Source organism: Acipenser ruthenus, chromosome 3, assembly GCF_902713425.1.
Source record: "Acipenser ruthenus chromosome 3, fAciRut3.2 maternal haplotype, whole genome shotgun sequence".
In the NCBI taxonomy this organism is placed as follows: Eukaryota; Metazoa; Chordata; class Actinopteri; order Acipenseriformes; family Acipenseridae; genus Acipenser; species Acipenser ruthenus.
In genome coordinates, this window is record NC_081191.1 from 82,910,226 (window position 1) to 82,927,673 (window position 17,448).

Here is a 17,448-nt window from a genome sequence, read left to right on the forward strand (position 1 = left end):
GCTCTTTAATTATGGCACTACAAAGAGTTGGGCAAAGAAATAAAAAAATAAAAAAAGAAGCATAAGGTGTAGGTTATTTTTTTGTTGTAATGGCATGGTATGTAAAGGGTCTGTTTGTAACATAATCCAGTGCTCCAACTGTACAGCTATGGTAAAAAGTTTTGCATCACCCTATAGAATTAACTCATTTTGCTTCATAAAGTCGAATGCAACCTGCTGAATAATGTTAGGTTAACATGAATTACATACAACTGACATAAACTGAAAAATATGACATTTTGAAATTCTAACCAGAAATACTGTACTATTGTGGCTTCCGGTTGACTTTTGCAATATAATTTTGTAGTTTATTTGATTACCTGATGTTAAATAAAAGATCTAAATTATGTTCATTTAGTTTTTTTTTTTTTAATCCTAAATTTCTCGGTACTATCAATGACTTGTGCTAAAGAAGGTTCTTAGTAAGTTTTATCACAATTAGACATGCAGTCCTGCAGATATATACAAAACTCTAAAGTGTAACATACAAACTGACATCCACTTTATCTCACTCGCTGAGGGGATAATAATTGTACCAAAGTGTACTGTACCTTTTTGCCACTCTTTCCCTTTGTGCCAGAGTCTCTGTCCACAGCCAGCCTCAGGTTCTTCAGTTCCTCCCTCATCAGCTCATCCACCTTGCAGGAAAAACAATGCAACACACTCAGACCTTGTAAACAACCCTGCCCTTCCTCAGTTAGTTTACCATGTTTACACGTACTGGGCCCTCACCTGGACTCTGATTTCACTCTCAATCTCTTTTCGTTTCTCTTCTTTGATCAGCTCTTCCACGTGTTTCTGATTGAAGTTGGTGGATTCATTACGATTCTGCCAAACAGCTGAGGACAAGCAGCAATAATAATTCAACAGCAGGATTAGCTGATGTGTAGAATGAGTACTATAAATATACAAAACATCTGCCATAATACTGGCAGTAAGTTGTAAGGCCACAGTCTGGACTGCACTGGTTCAATGTGACGAGTTTGCAAGGTGAGGAAATTTGTACCATAGACTGTTCTTAAGAAAGACCCATAGAGTCATCACCTCAATAATAATAATGTTTCTTGTCAAACAAATGTGTTGTTTTGTCCCTCTGGACTAAAACTAGCATGCAGCAGGCAGATGCAGCTTTTATAAATTACAGAATAAATGTCTAGGATTCCATTTTATAACAAACTATAATGGGAGTTTTTGTGAACAGAAAAACCCCCAAAACATCCAGATTGATATATTTTATATAAAGGAAAATGTAACTATGAAAAACATCTGTATCAACGCTATGTCCAGAGCTCGAAACTACGTGGCAGTGAAAAGGTTGAAATCGATACTTGAACTTTAATAAAATAATCCTACAATACAGCTTGTAAAGCCACTGTTTGAAAGTGTGAACTCTGTAACATTAATATGGTTCAAGGTCCATGTGGTAGCCATATTAGGTTAGTGGTCAATGTCATGGTCACAAACACATTTAGCATGCAAGGTTTATATAATATTGCAAATATGATGTCATTATCTCAAATGGTTTCTGAGATATGAGGCTTGGCGACCGCAGATTTGTAAAAAAAAAAAAAAACAAAAAAAAAAACTGGCACAATAAGGTTAATTTTTCTTGTACATCACAGAATACAACTCCATGATGAGCTAACTAAAAAGTCACATTACCCCAATAGGTCACAAGTCAAAGTGAAGAGTTCTATTCGATTTACCCAAGGAGTTTCCATAACACTTAAAATATGAAGTTGCCAGCTGATATAATTTATGAGATATTACCAGCAGTAAGTGTGGCAGCATCAGTTTTAAAAAATCATACAAGCTGCTCTCAGCTTAAGTCTTCAGAGGGACCATGCGATCAGGAGCTTGCTGACTTGAATTATTTTGTGATGTATTGCCAATCTTAGCTGGGGTTCCACTGGCCTTTGCACTCCCAAGGGATGGTGAGGAAAAATTGTAAGATGAGTTCAGGCTGAGACTTTCAAACCTGAACTCATCTTACAATTTGGTAACATTCTCTGCTTAGGTTCAGTGGGTGAAAATAGGCAACTGGGTCAATAGCAGGAACAGGGTGCAAGCTGACCTTTATTCCTCCTGATCGAAAGTTAGTTGCAGCAGTAAGGCAACATTCAAATTAGGCATACATTGGGTAAATTGGCTATATATTATATATATATATATATATATATATATATATATATATATATATATATATATATATACATGTGTGTGTGTGTGCGTGTGTGTGTGTGTGTGTGTGTGTGTGTGTGTCTTATTTATATTGCTAAAAATTTAATTACAAATCTTCCTTACTTTTATATATTTTGTGATTATTGGCTACTTCAGGCAGGAAGGCTGATGGAGCCATTTTCAAACTAGGCTCCTCCTCCTATAGGCAACATAACTCAGTTAGGCACATACAACATTTGCAAGTGTCTATTTCATTTGTTTATTTTAAAAAATGTAATTGCTGTTCATTACATTGCAATAACAGTATTTTTTTTCTAATTATAGGCTGATTTGTTTTTTATATGTGATCAAAATTATGTTGTCACAAGCCTTAAAACAGAAAGACTGGGGGTGAGACATTTATTTACCCTTTTATCCCACTCAGACCCCTTACTTAATAAATATTTTAGTATCCCTAAATAGCGAATTCCTCTTTAAATTTGTCAATTAAGTTAATTAACAATCCACTCACATGTGCGTACCCCAGATATTTACTACCAATGCAAAATATTGTGTGGGACAATTTTTCTTAATTTTACCCCAAAGCATGTTTCTGCAATGTGACTGCCAAAGCTGGTACAAACATAAATGCAATATCATTCTTGGCAGTCAACCATCAAAATAATATTCACTCCTGTATACACTATTTTTCTAGGTGAAAACATGCTACGTATGGACGCATTCAACTGAAACGCAACCTGGAGGTTGGTGCAAGACTATGTTCCTTAAACTTTTACCATCTGTCTCATTCTCCTTCACATGTCTATGGTAACAACAGAAGAAAGATTTATTTAAAGAAACAGTGCTCAGTTTAACATAGCATTGTTTACAGTAAAAGTACCCAGTGGAAAATCTCATGAATCCACAGATGTGTAATTCCACGCAATTAATGCAGCCTACACATGCAGACGAATTATTAAAAATATATGGCATTCAGAAGAAAATAAAAAATAAAGATCTGCTCACCTCCTCTCCTTTCCCCTTCTCCTTTCCTTTCTTCCCCTTGTCTGTCTTTTTCTCTTTCTTTCCCTTGCTCTTTTGTGCATTTTCTTTTTCAGCCTCTTGTGCAGCCAGTTCTTCCTGTAACTGAATAAAGAAAGAAAAAAAAATGTTTTGCATACTAATCCAAAACAATATTTACAAAATGCATCCTTATACTAGGCTCTCTACTGCATAATTCACATAGATTCTGCCCTCTACAACATCCAGAACTGATACCATGTAAAGGGATTTTAGCATCTTTACGCTGTAATTTCATCTGGGGGATGTTATGTGAATGCATAAAAAGCTTCATTCTTGTTTTCACAATGGATTTACTATGTTATACTACAAAACCTTTCATAAATGATGTACTATATTCATTACATTGCTGCAGATTTTAATATTGCAATGTGTGCCAATCTGGAAGGCTTGCCATCTTGATCCACATGCTTTGTAAATAAACAGCAGTGTAATCATGTTATTTTTTTATTTTTTAAACCTACTTGCTTGGGTGTTTTCTCAGCAAAAATCACAGCTGATCCCCCATCCTCTTCATCTGGATATTCAGGAAAAGTTCCAGTGAGATCACTAGGAAAAAAAAAAAAAGTTTTACAAAAAAATGGCAGCATGGTGTAATTCTAATATAAATTACTCAAGATTATGAATGCAGGCTTTGTGTGGCTCAGGAACACATAAAAAACGAGTTCTGATTTTCTCCAGATTTGATTCTTATTCCAGAGGTGTACTTACTGACACTCAATGAACCACTGGCGTATCTGGTCCTTCATGGTCTCCCTCATGTCTGGCCCCTCCACCTCTCGCAGCTTATCCTTGACACTGACCAGCGCCATCTGGTACTCCCGCTCGTGCTCGCCCTGCCTGTGCTGTCTGTGTTCCTCAGTGGACCGGGCAGCAACTGTGGCTGGACAGGGCTGGATGTGCTGGGGACCCAGTGCCTTTGGGGAAAACACTAGCATTTTATGAAAGGGTTAAAGAACTGGAGACTGAACTCCACCACTGAGAGGAAGTAGTCCACCACACTAAACTGAACAGACTTATTCCCAACCCCCAAGAAGTTTTAGTCCCACATTTACACTGTCTAAATGACATATATTCCATTGTCTAAAATGTTTTTAAAATTAAGCTGTCTATATTAAGTGTGTCATAGTTTCTTAAACAAATCCTTCAGATTTGTAGTATTAGCCGTAACCTGTTTACTTATTTCATTGGTATAACTGCTTCCCGCTGACACTTTTCATTAGCTGCCCTGGCTTCACCTCCTCCTCTGCAGTGACTGACTTTTGCTTGCTTTAGGCAGAGGGCAGTACAAGCAAACTTGAACTGACCGTCTCCCCAGGGTCTTATACTGGCAATGCTGGCATTAATGTTGTCTTACAGCCAACTTTGTTCGAGGGCATTCTGTGCCTTGACTACACAAAAAGCAATACACAAATAAACACTGGCATCATTTTTAAATGGGCTCAGAACATTCCACAAGCTAAAAAGCCTCAGAACTGTGTATCAAATAATAGTTGTAGGGAAAAAGCTTTTTTTTCTATAAAGCTTTCAAGGGATGTGCTCAACACTGTGAACACAGCTGCAGCATTAAAAAAAATACAGGATGATTATGAAGCAACTTGGTCTTTCCACATTGTCGTGGAAAAATACACTAGACACAGGACAATACACCTCTATGACAACAACCACAGGGAATACAGAGCGCGACTGTCAACTCTTTTAAAACCGAGGTTTGCACTCCTTTAATATAGTTCAGGTGCCAGATCCCAATATTTTGGGGTTTTCTGGCAACATTTATATAACGTATGTGGTGTCAAAAGAAAGCAGGAACAATAATGACCACATTACTCTTGGATGATAATGAATTTAAATGAGGCACCCTGCTCTTAATAATGAGATGAGCTTCATTCACACCGTATTTACTAAAGGACGATAACTGTATTGTTCACATTAAAGTGAACGATAATTAATTTGTTTGGACACCAGGCTTTAACCACTGATAGGTTCGCTATTTCTCTGGCCTGAAAACTAGTGATGTGCAGTTCGATTCTTTTTACTGACTCAATTTGTTTGATTCATTCAGTTTAGTGAATCCATTCATCAGATTTGTTAGTTTGATTCACTAATGTGAAAAATACATCTTGCTGAATTACTTGGTTATGAAAATTTATTTGAACGATTTGAACCATTTAAGTTACGACTGTTCACTTGGTGCATATATATACATTGTAATGTACACGAAAATGTCTATATAATTGTATAATTGTATATACTCAAATATACTACTTTACACAAAACACATTAACTAGAAAAAGCTTTCCTAGAAAATAGAAGGAAAGAGAAGAGTATTTTACTTTCAATGGCAATCTCAAACAGTAAAAAGAAAAAAGGTGTCAGAGTATATAATATGGTATATGGTATGTAAATTAGCCAAATACTGTGCATGCAAATGAATGCGTTCTCTGTTCATAAATGGGGCCCTTTATTTAGATTTATCACACATGTTAGGCTCACTACTCCAGATGTAGTGCCCTTTCGTAAATGAGGCCCATGAAATAATGTTCTAACTTCACTACAGTAAATTATGTGGATTCTTGTTTTACCATGGTTTTGATGTTTTTCTTTTTTTATGTAATTCTTGGATACTAAAATAATGAAATTCACAAGAAACCTGTGGGGCGAAAATAAATAATAGAAATAAACATTGTGCCTGCCTTTCAATCAACAAGAACTTACACTTCCTAGTCAGTCAATTCCTAAGTATTGTATAGTCCTCTATTCAACAGTGTAAGGAATAAAATAAACATTTAATATTGTATTCTGTGTATAGATATGCATTTGGAAGGAGTCCAATGTTAGGCTGGTATCAGGGTATGCAAGTTTTCTATTGCAGGGACAATTTTATTGATTTTGTAGACTCTGTATTGTTTAATTTTTCTAAAACTGTAGAAAAACACATTTAAATCCCATAAAGAAGTGTCTACGCATCAACATCGTGTTCCTGAGGAAAGAAAAAAGGTCTGCAAAGGAAAAAGAAACTGCAATATCACGATGACCTGCAGTTTCTGAAAAACCATAGTACATGAAATGATAAAAAGAAATTCAGATACTGCTTTTTTTTTTTTTTTTTTAGGTAACCAGTGATAGAGGGATTCCCTGGACCTGCCTAAACACATTGGGATTGTTTAAGCATCAGCAGACAATCACAAGAAAAGGACAAACATTACAAACGAGACTATGATAAATAACGTTTTCATCTAACATCTTCACTTAACAAGGATGGATCGCCGACACAAAAGGACAAAGACTTTAAAAGTGCCTTCTGGTTCAGAAAGGGATCAGAGAAAAGGACTATTAGTATCGGGTCATGATACAAAATGTAAATTTTACTTGTATGCTTGTGAAGCTGTAAGATTTTTCTCATAAATGACTAACATTATGTTTTGCCATCTTAAATGCTTGATAAATAGTTACTGTAAGGATACTGCAGCTTTAACTTTGACAAGGTTAATTAAACAGGAGGGTATTCTACTCTTTTACTTATACTAGAGTATTATATAGAAAAAGCAGTAACGCAAGCTGACCTATGTTAGAAATATAACATATGAGCTTTTTTTAATATGGTTTATTTTTTTAATAGGTTATAATATGCATGGAGCAAGGTGAAGGCAATTCATCTATAAAGAAACTAACAATTAGGAATCCATTGGCCACTCTAAAATGTAAGGATTACAAGGTAATGAGTGATGGAGCATTTTGTTTTTGGAACTAATGGTGTCAATATTGATGTTTTAATAAATTATAGTTGGCAACTATGTACAATACAAAGTGACGTGCTCATAAGCGCCAAGTGATGTCAGACCTCATTACACTAAACTGTTAATGGATACTGATGTGTGTGCTGAGAGGATAGCTGCCATGATGGACTAAAATGTGTGTCACATGGGGAAAGCTGAGGCACTGAAGAACAGATCCATGAGATACCCCATGTGCTATCAATAAAGGCATATGACTGGGTAAAGGTGGCATCGGAAGAAAAGGACAGTATTGTACAAACAAAAACATTAATAGAATATGACAGTGGCGACACCTGCTGTTCGTTGGACAAACTATTTCATTATATACTGGGAATAAAATCAGGCACCATTTGTCTAACTCGAGTCAAAAAGGAGATTATTTTCTTTGAGAAGGATTGCCAGAACCAGAATTTAATATTATATTCTGTATATAGATATGCATTTGGAAGGAGTCCAATGTTAGGCTGGTATTAGGGTGTATGGAAGTTTTCTATTGAAGGGACTTAAAGGTATCCATTATTATTTATTTCTTAGCAGACACCCTTATCCAGGGCGACTTACAATTGTTACAAGATATTACATTATTTTTTACACATTATTTTTACATACAATTACCCATTTATACAGTTGGGTTTTTACTGGAGCAATCAAGGTAAAGTACCTTGCTCAAGGGTACAGCAGCAGTATCTCCTACCCACGACCCTCCGGTCAAGAGTCCAGAGCCCTATCCACTACTCCACACTGCTGCCCATGGTTAGCATGGTGAAACGGTCTACTATTGTATAGGTTCATTCTATGTGGAGTATGCTGTATCAGCTAATGTGTAAACCAAACACATTTTTAATTAATCAATAAACCGTGTAATTTGAATAATTATAAAAGTAGAATTGTTTGATTCATTAATACCACACCCTAGAAAAGATTGGTTCCCTTCCCTGGATGCGGCAGCCCTATTCTCCCCTGCACTGTTACTCTGAATTACACAGACTGAACCTTCACTGAACTGCAGCTCTCACTAGACGCACACACATTGCTGCTTGTTTACCCTTCAGTAGAATTCACTAGAATGTACTGATATGCTATATATTATTAAACAATCTGACAAATAAACTAATACCCAACAGAGCTCTACTTCTTCACAGAACCTTGAAATAAATACCACATAACAATTCTTGAATTTTACAAACAGATCTGAAGGAATCATCTAATTATCAAAATTGCACACAGTATCCAATTGGTGTAATGGGTTTTATTTTGTGCTTGTCTGTCAGTGTAGTCTTCTCAGTAGTCTAGCCACATCCTAGGACCCCTAAATATGGAGTGATTAGCTGTGTTTTGAGGAAGTTTCAAACTTTCAAAAGGTATAATCGAGTGAATTTTGTTTTATGTTCCATTTGAACAGTAAGTAGCAGGGTCTCTAAAAATACACCGTTATACACCCCCACGTGTTGCTACAACTGTTGCTATAACTGACCTGAATTTTTATTTTAATTGTTAACATACTGACCATTTTTTATATGTATAACTTTAAAGTCTGTTTCAAAACTATTTTCAAAAATGTCTGCTCTAATGCACTGGGTTTTTGGTTCCGTACCACATCATGAATCGTTATTGCTGTTCTACCTGTTTGACAATGTGGGCAATAATCCTTACATTGTCAGTGCACTAGAGCGGACATTTTGAAAAGAGCTTTGAAGCAGACTTTAAAGTTATAAGTGTAAAAAACTGTCACGATGTTAAAGAAAAAATACAGGTGCGTTATTTAAACAATTGTAGCAACACATGGGAACCCCGCTACTTACTCTTCAAGTATTGATAGATAAAATATACTCCCTTTCTTTAAAGCTATGGCTATGAATTCAGACTCTCAAGACAGTTCCAACTTATTTTTTTGTATTACATACCATGCTTTTATCACTTTCCACCCGAAAGCATATACACTTAATAGCGTCCCTTCTCTTTCTTAACGACCATGCTGATATGGAAATCAGTGCAATTCATTCGATTTTACAGTTATATGGAAAAATAAATGGGGAGGGGGTGGAGGTTGCTTGATTTTTTACTAGATGTCACATTAACTGAAGGCATCAAGAGTTTCGACTTTGCAAACACACATTACCAGAGAGAGACGGGGAATATTGTATTTGCTGCTGAAGTGCGGCCTTTTAAATGATATCTATAACGAGTTTATAATATGCATCTGGGCTACCTCCTCTCTACTTTGATGTCTTCCAAATGGCCCGGGTGTCATCAGCAAAACATGTAGGCACTTTCCCGCCTCATTGACTCCCAAATGTATTTTAAATATCATTCCTGGTAACGCAATTATTTAAAACGCTGAACTAAACACTTACTAATGGGAAAAAAATACAGTGACTTAAATAAATTCATTTCTCAAATGGAGGGCTTTCAATTTTCACAGGAGCCAGGAGTTTTTCAACAACAACATCCACCAGCACCCCTCCATCCCATTTATAATTTAGAAAAAAGAAAATAATAATAATAAAGGAAATGCTTAAAGGGACAAAGTCCCATTCCACACAGAGCTACACTGGCAATGAGACCTGCTTGAATGGGCTGGACCTGGACCCTCACAACCCGCTAATGAGTCTTTTTAATATGAAGTAATTAGACAATTAGTTCCTATGATTGTGTTTCTCTTAATTCTAATTTGAGTATTGTGGTGGAAAGTGGTACCAGGGATGTAATGAAATGAATGAAATTCACCTCCGTTACCACTGGGGCTAATTCTAAAAATGAATATAAAAAAAAAAAAGTAATCATAAGCAATAAATCACATAATATGGAGCTGTAGTAATTATAAGTAAAAAAAAAAAAGTAAAGCATTATCTAAATTAAGACTCGTACTGAAATGTATACTTTTATTATTATTTGATAGACCATTATGTTGTAAAACAGGTTAAATTATGCCCTCAGCCAAGAAAAGAAAAGAAAAAAGGCATTGGAAGGGACATCGTCTAAAAAATAAAAAAATAAACGTTCTTCATTTTATTTTATTTTTTCCTGCAGGACTCAAACAACTAGAAGCAACAATACAAAATCTAATACACCTTTAACATAATGTCTCTATCTTTCATATAGATACATGTGAGATCAGTGCAGTGACGGAAAGGGTTTACTGGAATGATTCTGTATCATGTGTTTGATTCCACTAAGTTTTTATTGAAATTCTTTTTAGGACAAAACTTACGAAAGTTTGTAAGAAAACAGTTAAGATCTTCCTAAAATTGATAAGTTCAATTCTTCAAATTTTGCTTACAATCTTCCTAAATTTCTTCTTAGAACTTCTTAGTGTCTTAAGAAAAATGATTAATATAGGCCTAAGGCAAACTGAATTTAAAATACATGTATTTTGATTTAGCTAAACACGCTTTACATTTTAATTAATATATTTATTTATTTATTTATACTCATATACGTATTATAGTGTATTACTAATAAATAAATAAACCATGCATAAATATTAACGTGAACGCACGCTTCAGTTTCATCTGATCAATTTATTCTGATAGTTTTATACAATCGGGCAAATCTAAACAGAAATAAAACAATACAATGACTATTCCATTAATTGTCAAAAGGTGTTCATGTAACTCGACTTAATAGAAATACAGCTGTAAAACAATTATCGTAGCCCAACTCCCTCCCAGCACCAGCACGGAGGTCTATTTCTTAACTGAACGAAAATCGTGCTTCTACCTGGGGAATCTGCCGCTTCCGTAAACGAAGACTAGATTGTAGTGCGGCGAATAGATCATGGTCTTCTTAAGGGTAAAAACAGTCCCTAATGACTGAAAAACTTTTAAATTCAGATGTATAATGATAATGGATGCTTAGGCTGTATTATAAACAAAGAGTTTAATAAATTGGTCCCTCCTTCTTGCACCGACTATCGGCTGCTGTGGGTGTTTATCAGAGACATGCAATGACTACCCTACACAAATAAATAACAGTAATATATTATTATTATTATTATTATTATTATTATTATTATTATTATTATGATGATGCATTTTCCTTTTTGTAACCGTCTGTAAAAGCAATACGTAAGTTGTGATTCGCTAGCTGTAGTGACCTGTCAATCATTGACTAAAAGACGAGGGAATTTCGCAGCATTTTTTAAATCCCTTAAGAGATGCGGAGTCTCATCTCACGCTCACGTTTGTCTTCTCTCCCTCTTGTAAGATCAACCACCGGGCCTCCATTCTACAAAAAGTTGCAATATTTTAAGTAAAACATTCATACACATCTCATCAATATGCCATACAGATTACATACATATTTTCCTTAACTGATCTTAATTAAGGATATCATAAATAATCCTTAAAACAATTACACTGTTAGTTATAGCATGATTTAGGTCTATATTAACTGGCTATTAAATACCAAAATACCCATAAATTAAAATCAACTGTATTTGGGAATTCATAAGATTCACAATAATGTAAAAATATGTAAAAATATTAAAATATATATTTGTATTTCTTTATTAAACTCTCCAAAAAATGTAATATGTATTTTTTCTGCATACCTCCCAAGAGCTACTTACTTTAAGACAAGGGTTTGGTTATCTTAAAGTTAAGCCAATTTAAAAGAACGTTCTTTAAAAAAAAAAAAAAAGATAAGAAAAACATTAAGAAAATTCCTAAGGATTTTTTTGGAGAATAGCAGTTCTTCTTAACTTTTTTCCTAAGTCCAAAGTTAAGAATAATTGGATAAAAAAATGTAAGATTTTTTTTTTTCTTAAGGATTTTTCAAGAATACGGCCCCAGCACCTGAATAGCAAATGATATGACACTCAGTCCTTCTCAGTTGTCTGCATTTGAGTTACAGCATTTAGCTATGGCTAAAACAACTTGCTATCAGTAAATAATACATGAAAGTAACACACAAAAAAAGATTAAACTCAGAAGAAAAGCGGTCAAACAGTATCATACTCAACAGAGGTCTTACCTTATGGTTGTACCATCTTATTTTAAGTGGATCAAGATATGAATTTAAGATTTTGTGGCTCCAGGCTTTCAGTTCAACAGGTCATGGATCCTAGCTACAGAGTGTATGTTTTTAATGAAGCATTAAGGCACGACAGGGGATGGGGTGACATGTCACCCCATCCCCTGGAGTGCCTTAATGTTATTATAAAACGATTATAAAATGATTAGATTTATTTACTTTTTAAATTAACACAGCAAATTAAAAAAAAAAAAAATCCACTAACAGTAAATATCACTACGCAAAAGAAAATAGTTCCTGTGAAAAGTAAATGTCCTTTAGTTTAATAAATTAACATCAATTTGTTCATAAATATAACACATATTAATTACAATGCGTATTCAGTAAATCATTTCTGTATATCAACTATATTAACATATGACTTGCTAATTTACTATTACATTAATTACATAAATAAATCAGATACAAATGTAATTAACTTTAATTATAGATCAGTGATTTTTGGAATAAATGTTCAATTGCCAGGTATTGTGCAGTTTGAAAACACATGCTCTGGATTAACTGTATTGACTGCTGTACTGCCAGAAGTGGAACTGCTGGCGAAAGCAGCAGTGTCTGTAAGCATGCTCAGCAGTGTGGAGTAGTGGTTAGGGCTCTGGACTCTTGACCGGAGGGTCTTGGGTTCAAGCCCCGGTGGGGACACTGCTGTACCCTTGAGCAAGGTACTTTACCTACATTGCTCCAGTAAAAACCCAACTGTATAAATGGGTAATTGTGTGTAAAAACTAATGTGATATCTTGTAACAATTGTAAGTCGCCCTGGATAAGGGCGTCTGCTAATGTATACTTTTGCTGCTAACTTACAGTGCCTATAGAAAGTCTACACCCCCTTTCAATATGCTCACCTTTTGTTGCCTTATAGCCTGGAATTAAAATGCATTAAAATAGTTTTTTTTTTCATTTATCTACACATCCTACCCCACTTCCAAGTGAAAAAATTATTCTAGAAATTTGTAGAAAATTAATTAAAAATAAAAACTGAAATAGCTTGGTTGGATAAGTGTCCACCCCCCTTGTAATAGCAATCCTAAATTAGCTCAGGTGTAACCAATCGCCTTCAAAATCACACACGAATTTAAGTGGCCTCCACCTGTGTTAAATTGTAGTGATTCACATGATTTCAGGATAAATTCAGCAGTTCCTGTAGGTGCCCTCTGCTGGGTTGTGCATTTCAAAGCAAAGACTCATTTAAATGCATGAAACTCTGAGGCACTGACACAACAAAATATGAAGTTCAAGGCGGTGTAGACTTTCTATAGGCACTGTATATTATTGCTGCTAAATCGTACTGTAGTAGTTAATGTGTATTATTGCCAATTTATTGATTATTGATTCATGCGTCCTTCACAAAGACAAATCTGCCCGATTCCAGCCTTGCTGAAGCACCCCCAGATGAGTCCAATTTTCAGCTTTGCCCAACACCTGGTCATCTAATGGTTAGACGGAGACCTGGAGAGGCCTACAAGCCACAGTGTCTCGCACCCACTGTGAAATGTGGTGGAGGATCGGTGATGATCTGGGGGTGCTTCAGCAAGGCTGGAATCGGGCAGCTTTGGCATGAATCAAGCCAAGTACAAGGTTGTCCTGGAAGAAAACTTGCTTCCTTCTGCTCTGACAATGTTCCCCAACTCTGAGGATTGGTTTTTCCAGCAGGACAATGCTCCATGCCACACAGCCAGGTCAATCAAGGTGTGGATGGAGGACCACCAGATCAAGACTCTGTCATGGCCAGCCCAATCTCCAGACCTGAACCCCATTGAAAACCTCTGGAATGTGATCAAGAGGAAGATGGATGGTCACAAGCCATCAAACAAAGCCGAGCTGCTTGAATTTTTGCGCCAGGAGTGGCATAAAGTCACCCAACATCAATGTGAAAGACTGGTGGAGAGCATGCCAAGATGCATGAAAGCTGTGCTTGAAAATCAGGGTTATTCCACCAAATATTGATTTCTGAACTCTTCCTAAGTTAAAACATTAGTATTGTGTTGTTTAAAAATGAATATGAACTTATTTTCTTTGCATTATTCGAGGTCTGACAACACTGCATCTTTTTTGTTATTTTGACCAGTTGTCATTTTCTGCAAATAAATGCTCTAAATGACAATATTTTTATTTGGAATTTGGGAGAAATGTTGTCAGTAGTTTATAGAATAAAACAAAAATGTTCATTTTACCCAAACACATACCTATAAATAGTAAAACCAGAGAAACAGATAATTTTGCAGTGGTCTCTTAATTTTTTCCAGAGCTGTATATATATATATATATATGTGTGTGTGTGTGTGTGTATATATATATATATATATATATATATATATATATATATATATATATATATATATATATATATATATATATATGTAAATGCACGTTTTTATTATTTGAATTGTTTTGTTATTATTGAATTTTCGTTTGAATATTAACTCACTGGATTAGTTGCGTTTCTTTTGTTGTATTTATTATTGGAGTTTTTGTTTTTGTTTCTTTTGTTGTTTGTTTTGGGTTGAGCACATGCAGTGGAAACTGATCTGCCTCAGTTCCCGAGCAAACGGTTATAATTGTACTGGTTTTGCCCATCTCTATACACCCTCAAGTATTTTATGGTGGACTGCCCAATAAGAATTGTAATTCTCTATCTGTAATAAAAACGTATTGCTTTTTAAATACTGTCTCAACTGGCATTTGTTCTACGGAGAGGACTCGCACTGAAACCCCCAATTAAAAGAACCTGTGTGCTCTATATATATACATATATGCTCTATATATATATATATATATATATATATATATAACCCTTATCAACGTGTGTCTATTTATTAATTTTGGGACTAAACCCCCAATGGCGTAGTTGGCTACAAAGCACTGTGAAATAGTTTTTTGTAACTTTCTCTAAGTGTTACAAACACATGATGCGAGTGTAAACAGTCACATGATAGTGGGACTATATAGTTTTATATCTTAGATTGGCTATCCAATGTGTCAAACATTCGGGGACTGTGTAAGGGGTGGGGCTTTGCTCCAAACAGACATGCTATAGTTTGATTGTGCCTCTAAACTGTAAGATTGCACTGTCTAGGAATCCGGGATGAATTCTGTCCCAAAGTCATTTAGCTTGGGGCCGTGACTTGATCTTTACATTTAGGAATTGTCCCATCCAATTAGGGACGGGTGGTCACCCTAATTACCCCCTATGTTTACATGAACCTGCCTGCATACTTCAATAACAATACATGACAAACTTGTTAAGATTAAGATTTTTCTTCATTATAAAATATAAAGAAATGTATATTTAAATTTAAACAGTCAACCTGAGATCTTATACGCTAACGGTAAATTCTGGCAAGTTGCTGATTGAACATGAATACCTAAAAAATACTACATACAAGTCAGAGTGTGCCATCCCAGTGACGAAGCATCCGGAAACTGTCCATATCTGAAGATGCTTTTCTGCCAAAGGCACAGGATGCCTACACATTTTACTCAATTGGACAGCTATAAACAAGGACTAGTACCTGAAAACTCTCCAAGACCACCTCCTCCCTTGCAACCGAAATTAACTGGATTTAAGTGTAAAGGCTGCATCTAAAGGATGACTCATACCTTCAGCACCTCATTGGGTCCATGCCTGAGAAGATTGACAATGTTGTAAACACAATGGAATGCACTGCAAATACTAACTTCTACTATTATAGTTTTGTAATATAATTTTAGTTTATTTGATTACATGGTGTTAAATAACATATCTAAATTATGACTCAATCCTAAAATTCTAGGAAAATGTAAAACTTTTGGCCATAGCTGTACAAATTTGTTGCTGCTAAGATAATTAGAATTGAGGCTTCTTTCTATTCCATACTACACAGAAAATGTATCCAACCTGTAGTAGGCAATACATTCACTGACTAACTTGTTGCATAAAACCTGTAGTATACTACAAAGTCTCAGTTAAACCTGCTACAGTCGGTTCTCACATTTCACCTTGGTACGTCTAAATGTCTTCTGTTTACGTTTGTGCATTCACGTATCAAACAGTATTTGTGTCTATTTGCTTGCATGTCTGAATCTGTTCTGTAGCTGCTAAACTATAGGTTTCACAATGTTTTAATATCACCATCTCTGCTTTTGAAAAACAACTCAGGTTCAAATTGCTGTATTAATGATCCTCCACTATCCATGTTACACAAGCCTCATGCAAGTATCCAGATTTGCTACCACTAATGAGGAGTCCCTGGACCCTGAACTGCAGGTTAATGGAGGCTTTGTAACAACACTCTTTGCAGATACACTATGATTACTTCTTTTACCTTAAAGCCCTAAACTTATTGCCTATAATGTATTGTGTCTGTCATTATGGATTCCAATTGTATCCTAACGCACTGATCGCTCCACAAATAGCCCCCCGCTTCATTATGACAATTGAGAGGTTCATATTTCAACCTAATGGCTTTCTATAACTTTAACAATCTATCACGACCTCATTTCATTGCAAGTGCAGTTAATACGCGCTTCCCCGCCAAGTGGAACATTTTCTAATGATGCACTTTCACACCAAAAACAATGCAAGTCTGGGCGCTGCATCAGTCACTAATGTATCTATCCATAATGTGTTTATAACACTCTTTAAGAAGGAGACAACAATGACTACTATGAGGAGAAAGAAGAACAAAAGATTTATTAAAGTAGAGCATGAAACCGACATCCAAATTATCAAGATAATCATTTTTAAAACATCACCATTAATGATTCCATCATACCCCCGGTAATATCCATAGATATTGTATCATTAGCAAAATATCAGAAGACTTAAAGAGAAAATCATTAAAGAAAAAAGACCACTAAGTACTACCATTAGCAAGGGCTGTGTGACTTCCTACTCCGTGTATGAAGAGAGGCTAGAGATGAAAATGAAATTTATAACAAATATATAAAAATGAAATGGACAAAAAATGTAAAATGTATTAGCTTCGGATTAAAGCCTAGTAATTAGTTCCTTTTATTTATTTTTGTTTAACACACACACACACACACACACACACATATATATATATATATATATATATATATATATATATATATATATATATATATATATTACTTTTCAAGGAAACAATTATATTATTTAGCATTTTTTTAATTGTGCCAGATTACTGTAGTGTAATAAATTAGACTGCTGTTCCTAATAATTTGGGACATACTCCACTGAACTGCATGATGTGTGAGGTCCACGTTTGTTTGTTTGGTTTTGTACGTGAAAGAAAATAAGAAAATTACAGATACATGCCACTAAAGCAGCTCATTATATAGTATAGTAAGTTTAACAGTATTTAAAAAATATGAGTGTTCTGACATTAGCCATGTT

The 17,448-nt window shown here is 35.1% G+C and overlaps 1 protein-coding gene across 1 annotated transcript in view; it reads right to left on the reverse strand.

Annotated features, from left to right (window-relative positions):
- The window catches only part of zgc:153738 (uncharacterized protein LOC558115 homolog), a 39,861-nt gene that overhangs the window by 11,680 nt on the left and 10,733 nt on the right, over nucleotides 1-17,448 (reverse strand). Inside the window, exons 6-11 of the mRNA XM_059017490.1 lie at nucleotides 3,991-4,196; nucleotides 3,744-3,828; nucleotides 3,226-3,345; nucleotides 2,344-2,419; nucleotides 772-878; nucleotides 591-677 (exon numbers count right to left, since the gene is read on the reverse strand). Coding sequence (XP_058873473.1) covers nucleotides 591-677; nucleotides 772-878; nucleotides 2,344-2,419; nucleotides 3,226-3,345; nucleotides 3,744-3,828; nucleotides 3,991-4,196 — 681 coding nt within the window. The remainder of the gene's footprint in view (nucleotides 1-590; nucleotides 678-771; nucleotides 879-2,343; nucleotides 2,420-3,225; nucleotides 3,346-3,743; nucleotides 3,829-3,990; nucleotides 4,197-17,448) is intronic.